Source organism: Phytophthora infestans, genomic scaffold (genome assembly GCF_000142945.1).
Source record: "Phytophthora infestans T30-4 supercont1.26 genomic scaffold, whole genome shotgun sequence".
NCBI classification, from domain to species: domain Eukaryota; phylum Oomycota; class Peronosporomycetes; order Peronosporales; family Peronosporaceae; genus Phytophthora; species Phytophthora infestans.
This window is the reverse complement of record NW_003303733.1, coordinates 977,455-986,406: the sequence shown is the minus strand read 5'-3', so window position 1 is coordinate 986,406 and position 8,952 is coordinate 977,455. Positions and strand designations below refer to the sequence as shown.

Sequence of the window (8,952 nt, the reverse complement as noted above, 5' to 3'; positions counted from 1 at the left end):
CTCTATCAGTCGACGAGGCCGCCAATTCGACGCGCATAGACTGCTACAGCAACGACCGGACCGAGACCGCCGCACTCTTCGCCGATGCTGACGCGCCCTACGTTCTACTGGAGCAATACACGCCACCGAACACGTGCGACACCTTCTCCAACGGCCAAGCGTTCTACGCCAACGGACTATGTAGAGCCCTACCCAACACTACGACGTATGGGAGTGCCCTCGCTTCTGTAAACAGAGATCTGTCCGTAACGCTGCAATTATTCAGTGACACTCCATGTACCGAGATAGAGAGCAATTATTCCGTCGCTAGTGGCGATGTGCAGTGGACGTGCTTTGTGGGTTATACGAGCGACTACGGCCTCGTGTTCTACACGTCGTTGTCGGCGACATTCAGTAGAAGAGCGGGGACGGGAACGGTAGTACGACAGGCTCGGACTTTACTATTGTCAATGTGGGTTCAAGTAATAGTAGTAGTAGCGGCAGTGAGGCTACTGCTACTTCAGAGCCCGCGACGTCCGCCTCTACTGACAAATCTGGCTCTTCCGTATCAGCGGGAGTGATCGCTGCCATTGCAGTCGGGTGTGTCGTTGTGGTGGCGCTAATTGCGGGAATTCTGTGGTGGAGGAAGCATAGAGAACAGTCAAGTGACGACTCCCATAGAGGGAATAAAGACGCGTATGGCGAGGTACTACTCGGTCAGGATTCTTCTCAAGGTAGAACAGCGTCGACGCAACAGGGCGCAAGCTCCGATTTCAATGCTGAAGGTCTGTGGACGGATGAAGCCATTGTAGCAGCAAGAATTCCACGAGAAAAAGTTATTCTACAACAGAGAATCAGTCGCGGAGGATACGGAGAAGTGTACGTCGGGACGTTCAATGGCCAACGCGTAGCCATCAAGATGTTGTTGCCTGAAACTCGCAAGAGAATTCACAGTGTGAACGAGTTTCTGGCCGAAGTGAAGCTCATGGCGTCACTGGAACATCCGCGTATTGTCGAGTTTATTGGTGTGGCGTGGGATTCTCTTACAGATTTATGCGCCGTATCGCAGTTTATGAAAGGCGGAGACATACGCGCACTCTTAAATCGGTGCGATAATACTGGATTTGACTACACGAAAGTGAAGATCGCTCTTCACGTGGCCCATGCTTTAACGTACATGCACCAGTTCGATCCTCCGATAATTCATCGTGACCTCAAGTCGAAGAATATTCTACTGACAGAGGACCTCGACGCAAAGTTGACGGACTTTGGGGCTTCTCGGGCACTATGACCGCAGGGATCGGGACGTCTCTGTGGATGGCGCCTGAAATGATGACAGGCGAGAAATACGACGAAAAAGCAGACATTTTCTCGTTTGGAGTCGTGTTGTCGGAGCTGGACTCGAACGCTTTACCGTATGCGAATACAGGTTAACATCGACAGGCCTCCGACTTGGCAATTCTGCAACTTGTGATGCAGGGGAAACTACAAGTTAATTTTTCAGAGGCGTGCTCTCGGGTTATACTGGAGCTGGGTATGGCATGTGTAGCAATTGACCCCATTGCTCGTCCAACAGCAGCCGAAGCGCTCTATCAGCTCCAAGTAGCTCTGCTGAACAACAGTAATTAACCCCCTGGTTCCCGACGTCATAACTTACGCCATACGAAATCCGCTATGTCGTAACTTACGACATAGCGGGGGTGACATTAGAAAACCCTATTGACAATAGTTTAGCGAGATATATTCAACTATATAAGATGCGAGAGACCAAATGAGCAGTGCACAAAAACTTAACAGCGGGAAGGAGGTACGGAGAATGCGACACGTGGGATACATTGGAAGACCGTTTGCGTGTCATTCTAGAAATTGCCGAATGGCGCGCATCCGATCGACCAAGCGCGGGAAGACGGCCGCCGTCGCTGCAGCCGCGAGGGATACCGATTTCCGGTACCTGTGGAGACAACTACGGCGTGTTGGCTGGACGGCGAAGCGCCCAACAGGGATAGAAACTGAGTGGAGGTACGTGGCGCCGGATAGCTCTGAGGTGTTCGTCGGTGAGGATGCCGTCGTCGTGCATGCACTAGAGTCTGGATTGCTGGCTGAAGACGAAGGCGACGAGGAGTCAGAATTGTTGGCTGCGGACCAAAGCGAAACGGAGTCAGGACTGCTGGCTGGAGGTCATAGCGAAGAGGACGAAGGCAACGCCAGCAGCACAGCTACGGTAAACGCCGGAGACGGCATTGTTGGGGCTTCTCAGATTGATACCAGCACGAAGCTGTCGCAACGCACCCTGGACGATCTGTTTGGTTCCGAGAGTGACTCGGACGTCGCTCTCTCGCAGGCTGCAGTCCCGCGAGCATTTGATATGTCCCCTGGAGATCTTGAAGATGCTGGGTCGGAACACAATGCAGGAGCAAGTCTGCAATTGCTATCGGAAGCTTCTGCAGTTGAGAGCGAGGCTGATGTGGGCGATGATCGTGCTGCCACTCCTGGCCCAGTGCTTCGGCCGACCATCATTGTGAAGAAAAACATCAATTTTGTCCCAGAAGATGAAAACTTGAGTTCGTACGAGAGCTTTAGCTCTGGAGAGAGTGATATAGGAGGAATTGAAGACAGCAACGACGGTGCCGCCGTTGTTGATACACCAAGTGACGATGATGTTTTGTCTGATGACGACGCGCCGCAGATGGACAGTGCCTTTGTCCAGTCCCTTCTGATAGGAGAAGACGTACTCAACAAGAAAGCTGCAGATGCGCGGTCAAATGCCCTACGAGCTACGAAATGGACACCAGTATCATCCGCGTTTGAAGAAGCGTCAACTGCGTACCCGGGCCTCAACACCACTGAAGTGGCTAAACCCGTCCAGGAGCTGCAAAACGTGTGGAATTCTCCACTTCTCACACTGTTTTACTTTATGCCCAAATCTCTGTGGGTGGCGATCAATGTCGAGACGAACCGGTACTGTATGCAGCAGATTGCGCGCCGTGCCCAAGCCATTCATGCCAAGCAAACTGACCGGACACGGGAGACTCCAGCTCAAATTCGCCGACGTCTACAAGCTAAACCCGCGTACCAACACACACGAAATCCTGCAAGTGCTGGGGCTTCTCATTGCGCGGATGCTCTGTCCACAGAATCGTCGTTTTGCGGCGCATTGGTCCATGACGGAGGATGGAGCCGTTCCAGCGGGAACGTTCGGCCGTTTCATGGGGAGAAACCGCTGCCAGGACATCCTGCGTGACCTCCACATCGTGGACAACGAGAGGGAACGCACACGGGACAAGCTCTGGAAAATTCGGCCGATCGTGAACAAGCTCCAGGAGCTTTTCTTGGCGGCATGGTCTCTTCCACCTGTATTTTCTTTCGACGAGGGCGTTTTACCGTGCACTTCGAGGAGAAATACTACCCGAATGTTCATGCCGGATAAGCCTCATCGCTACGGCTCTAAAAAATTTATGGTGTGTGATGCTAGGACCGCTTACTGCCATAGGTATTGTATTTATAATCTATGTCATAACTTACGTCGTGTGAGTTCTATTCTAATATCCTATGTCGTAACATGTAGATTTGAAATGTATGCAGGAAAACGAAATGCAGGTGATACTGGAGACAGTTCATTTGACCATAAGACGGGTGCTGCTGCCGTCGTCAGGAACCTGATGGTCGTTCTCAACGCAGACCGTCGCCATGCGTGGCACTTGGTCGTCATTGACCGCTTCTACTCTTCAGTACTCCTCGCTATCGAGCTTCTCGGAATGAGCGTGTACGTATTGGGCACTATTATGACGGACAGGCTTGGCTTCGACAAGAACGTCAAAGCGGTACGCAAGACACGACCAGAAAGCACCCCTCGCGGCGCATTTACTTTCTCTCGCTGTGTTGACGTCCCCACCATGGTAGCTTACCACTGGTGGGACAGAAAACCTGTGCACTACTTGTGCACGGGATCAGTGATGTCGGCGTCAAATATCAACAGAAATGTGAAGCGTGTGGGGCCCGTAACTGTACCATGCCCGGCTGCGGTAACTGACTATCAGCGCTGGATGGGCGGAGTGGACGTGCACGACCAACCCCGCCTCCAGAAATTCTCGTTGCAGACGTCGACCAAGTTCCAGAAGTATTATATGAGCCTCTTCTTGGGGTTGGTGGATCTTGCGTTGGTAAATGCTAACCTTTCGCACAAGGAAACGGCTCGGCTTTCAGGAACTACTGCGATGGCACGTGGGGAGTGGTTCTGTGTTCTCCAGAACCAATTGCTTCAGTTGAAGGCTGAAGACTTTGCTGGGATTTTGGCGACGCCGCCATCACATTGCCAGAAGCGCAAACGTACTCCGGTTCGCCTCGCCCATGAAGTTGAGCAGTCCGATGATTGGGTGACGGTTAGCGGCGTGCAGAAACGTCGCCAGAGATCCTGCAAAGTTTGCGCCCTTCTAAGGACCAACAAGAAGAAGAAGTCATTTGCAACTACGTTCTTCTGCGAGCGATGCTCGGTGGACAACGCAAAATGTTGGCTCTGCAACAAAATCAGGCACACGTACAGGGGCGAGGCAAAGACCTGCTTTGCGATCTGGCATGAAGAATTTGACTGTGGCCAGTCGATCCCTGCTGCACTAGGAGCGAAAGTTGTGCTACGCCGTCCCGGGCAGGCAGTTGGGCAGAGGAAGAAGACCCGACGAGAGCTCCAGCTACACAATGGAGATGCAGACGACGAGGGAGAGGGAAACTGAGGTGCAGGCGATCAGGAGTTAGTTCCGTCCGTGCACAAGAGTTAGGTGGCAGCTTTGATGAGTGGCAGCTTTTGTTGAATCGAAATGCACTTTTTGCTGATTTGTGTCGTCTTTTTCCTCTGACTGGATACTTTGTGTCACTGTGGGCGTCTTTTTTTTCTGGTTAAGGTGTCAGTGACGACATTGAGTCTCTGGATGGCGCTGACAAAGTGTATAAGTTACGACATTGAAAACAAAACCTGTTGAGACTTTATAGCGCTTCCCGCAGACGTCTATGCACAACATACAATAATTCAGTGAATACGTACGTCGTAATTTATGACATAGACGTATCGTAACTAACGTGTTTGGGGTCCAAAATTCCGGGAACCAAGGGGTTAAGCACTACACTTTTTTTTAAGTTTAATGCAGGTATTGTCGATAACTCAATATCAAAATGATCCAACGAAGAATTATGAATGTTTTAGAGAAATGCCATCGGGAGATACTTTCGCTCCTTCTTTTAACCGATCCAGAATCAGCTTACCGCACTGAACGTCAATCGCTCGAATAACCAGCTTTATCTACAAGTGAGAAAACCAAGATTAGCTACACAAAAGACAAAATAATAGTTTAAATATGGGAGATGTCGAGCTTACCTCAAACCTGTCGTCGACGACGGGATGCTCTGAAATTGACTCAGCTCGAATGTTCATTACTGGAACGTCACACGATGTACCGTAATACGCAGCCATTTGTCGCGATAAAGCAAGGCGACAAATTTTATTCAAGGCGTATCTCTGATAGCTTGGTCGTTGCCGGAAGCTACATTTTGTCACCAAACACCAGTTGCAAGCGTAGCCGTAAATCCCGAAAAGGTCGCTGTCTTCGAGCCGCTATCCGTGGTGTAGTTCACCAAAGAAGACACGATTTCCGGCTGGAAACTCTATCGTCTTTGCTTCACAGTCAAACTCAGAGACCGGCCGCAACTCTGTTGGCACCCCGGGCACTTCCACTACCTTGCTATGGATTGCAAGTCCTTCTAGTGGAGAGAACTCCGTAACAACTTTTTCGTGTAGGTCGGTCTCAAAAAAATAAAGCCGTTCTCTCTGATCATCGAGCGCCAATATCAAAAACAGCACTACTAATATAAAAAAGTAGCGAGCGCACATACATGTCTTAAATCAAACTCGGGCTTTTAACGTTTTCCCTTCGTACCAAACCAGGATATCTTTTCCGGCAGTTCGGAGCTCGGGGTCGTAGTACCCATTGTATCCGAAAGCAGATGAAGATCGATACAACAGGCGTGAAATCTGAGTGTCCATAGCGTCGAGAATTGTAACATTGGTGCTCCATCGTTGCGGATGGTATCGGACCGGAATCTTAACGAACACGTGGACTTGCCCAGAGGAAAGATGCGGTATGTGTTTATCCCCCCACCAGCTTAAGAGGGAAGTTTTCGGATCCGTCGGCGCCCCAGATGTCAACTTAGCAACTTCTTCATCATCAACCCCATTTTCGAGCTTAATCACGAATTAGTCGTCGCGTGCCAGCCACGCGCCATCTTTTATGGCCAAGTGTAGTTCAAGCTCGCTGGGGGCACACTGAAGCGCATTATTCTGCTCCTTTGCGACCAGCGTTTTCAGATCACCAATCGTCTTATCTCCCTGGACATTTACAGCAAAAGGAGAGCCACCAAACCCGAGCAATACACAAGAAAGCGTCAGCATTCTTAAATTTCTTGAGCTGTTGGACTGGTAGCGCAAAAAAAATATGTTTGGGCTTTTCGGCAATACTGTAGCTTTCTTCCGAAATTCCGACTATAGTTTGACAGATGTATAATCTTAGTCTAAAACATGTACATGGAGCATGAATAAAGATGGAAAAGGTTTATTCACGAAGAGAGGCTAAATTGAGCACGCAAACGTCCGCGACTGACATGTAAATTATCAAGTATTTCTTGAAAGAATCCGTACCACCTCCTCGTACGCCTCAACGTATTCCCTGAATAGATTACGGCTCGCACCCTCGTCTACACGCAACAGAGAGTAAACCCTTCGCGGTTCCAGCATTCTATACAGCCATAGGGTGACCTGCCAGTTTTGTAGCTCCGCAGCCATCGCTTTGGTACTCGGCACTTTCTCCGCCGCCATGAGCACGTCGGCAAGCTTTCTGTCGCTGCCATATACGCGTGTCAATGCCACGGCCGGGTTCCACGTTTTTCCGAGATTCATTTCAGTAACATAGCGCCCGTAGTTGTACCAAATGCCGAAAAGCGGGTTTTCAAACACCTTATCCAATGTCACGTCAAGGTTCATCATAATAAAGACATCGTATGGGGACTGTCTAGCCAACCGCCAATCTCGTTGCAGTTCGGACTCCAGTCGTTGGCCGATATTTATCGTATTTGGATTCCCATTCGCCTTCACGATCATCTTCGCGACGGCTTGTGGCTGATCAAAGTGGACATGGTGGCTAGGCCGGTGTCGTAAAGCAATCGGAAATCGTCCGCGTACTTGATCCAAGCACTGAAGAGAGGGTTCTCGAAAAGCGTATCTCCTGCCTTCTCCAGCTGCAACATCGTGAAGATGTCGTCAGGCTGGAGGCCTTTTTTTAACCAAAGTTGTGTCTGCTCGGTTTGAATTCGCTTGGCGATGCTGCTCGTACCACGAACCTTGTTCGCCTCGATCAACATATTCGCTAGTGTTTTGTCGCTGTATCGAGCTGACAGAATCGAGATCAACGTCTTCTTCTTATCGGGATTCGCCTCGTTAAAATCATCCAGATATTTGATCCAAGTGGTGAGTCCAGGCTTACTGAAAAGGTCGGACGACACCCAACCAAATGGCCAAAACTTGTTCAGCTTCAGAAGCCCAAAGACTTGCTCGGGGCTTTTGCCTTGACCCATCCAGAGCTGGATCTGCTCAGTCTGCAATCGATTCGCCATCCGAGCGGTCTTTGGAACCTGCTGTCCCGCTTCAATGATCCTGGCCAGGTCTTGGTTGCCATAGTGAGTCGTGAGCGTCGCGATCAAAGTCGTCTTTTTGGCGGGGTTTGCCTCGTTAAATAACCTCAAGTAGCTGATCAGAGCGGCCAGCTGCGGGTTATCCAGAAGGTTATCCCCCGCCTTCTGGAGCTGCAACGCCTTGAAAACGTAGTTCGTTGTATCACCCTTCTTGGCCCACGCCTTGAGTTGCTCAGTGGAGACGGCAGACTTGACCAGACTCTCCACCGTCGACGTACTTATTACCCTATCTTCATCTGCGGCCCTCAGCAACCGCCTGTGGTTGACATCGCCCTGATGCGAAAGAGGCAAAATCCAAGTATCCGATGCAATTGGCTCTGGTTTCGCGGCAGCCAAGGCCGCGATGATCGCTGCCACAAAGACAGCCAACGCCATCCCCTTAGCGATGTTGTGGCGTGTTGGCATGGCGTCAGTCAGAGTGGCCCTCCGATTGATTACGGCATTGATACTGTAGTGAGCTGAGCAGGTTTTGCAGCAAATCACTCTGCCATCACAAACTGTGAATGTGCTATTATAACAACTAACACAACTCGACTTAACCCCTCTAGCCCCGCCGCCTGTATTCTACAGGATATAAATTTTCGTATCCTGTATTCTACAGGATAACAAAAAGGCCATTTTCCTCAGTAGAAAAAGTAAGTGTTTCCATACAAATTTCAAGTGTCCACTGAATTATAAAGTTTTAGAATCACGTTGCTAACCTCGGGGCAATAATTCGTGGCTACGACTTTTTCGAGATTTAAAGAGAGCGAGCGGCGCGCAAATTTCGCGCCATTTGCGAGTCGGACGGACATCAGCAAGAACAGCCTCATGCCAAAGCGGAAGCACATCCGGCCAATAACTTGGGGCAAGCTCTGGACGAAGCTAAAAAGGTTAGGATGGCAATTCGAGCGACCTAAAGGGCTATCCAGCCAAAACCGATACTTCACGCCAGGAGGCTGGTCAAGAAGACCAAACGCTACGCATCTTGTCGACTACTTCGATGGGCCAGATGAAGTATGGAAGCATTTACCCGTGGAAGGTATGCCGATTGGATGGTACTGACCTACAATCTAGTGGCTAATATTCAAAAGTTTTGTATGATGAGGTTCCTCCTGTAACGGGCCAGGTATTTACTCCGTTACTTGCTTACACTATAGTGTTGAGGAAGCTCGCAATAGGACGACTGAGTCTTAGGTTTAAGGAAAAATCAACTCTGACTTTATTTTAGGACCAAGGCCACAGCCCTGGCCACTCAAATAC

The 8,952-nt window shown here is 50.0% G+C and overlaps 2 protein-coding genes and 1 pseudogene across 2 annotated transcripts; 1 reads left to right on the top strand and 2 right to left on the bottom strand.

Moving 5' to 3' along the window:
- Positions 1-677: 677 nt before the first annotated feature.
- Positions 678-1,608, top strand: PITG_12459 (protein kinase; the record flags this gene model as incomplete). Its single annotated transcript, XM_002900299.1, has 4 exons — positions 678-685; positions 745-1,187; positions 1,238-1,362; positions 1,423-1,608. The coding sequence occupies 4 exons, from the start codon at positions 678-680 to the stop codon at positions 1,606-1,608; spliced, it is 762 nt and encodes a 253-aa protein (XP_002900345.1).
- Positions 1,609-5,167: 3,559 nt separating this feature from the next.
- PITG_22962 lies at positions 5,168-6,415 on the bottom strand (annotated as a pseudogene; the record flags this gene model as incomplete).
- A 701-nt stretch (positions 6,416-7,116) lies between these two features.
- On the bottom strand, positions 7,117-8,085 carry PITG_12458 (secreted RxLR effector peptide protein, putative; the record flags this gene model as incomplete). Its single annotated transcript, XM_002900298.1, has 1 exon — positions 7,117-8,085. The coding sequence occupies one exon, from the start codon at positions 8,083-8,085 to the stop codon at positions 7,117-7,119; it is 969 nt and encodes a 322-aa protein (XP_002900344.1).
- Between the last annotated feature and the right edge of the window lie 867 nt (positions 8,086-8,952).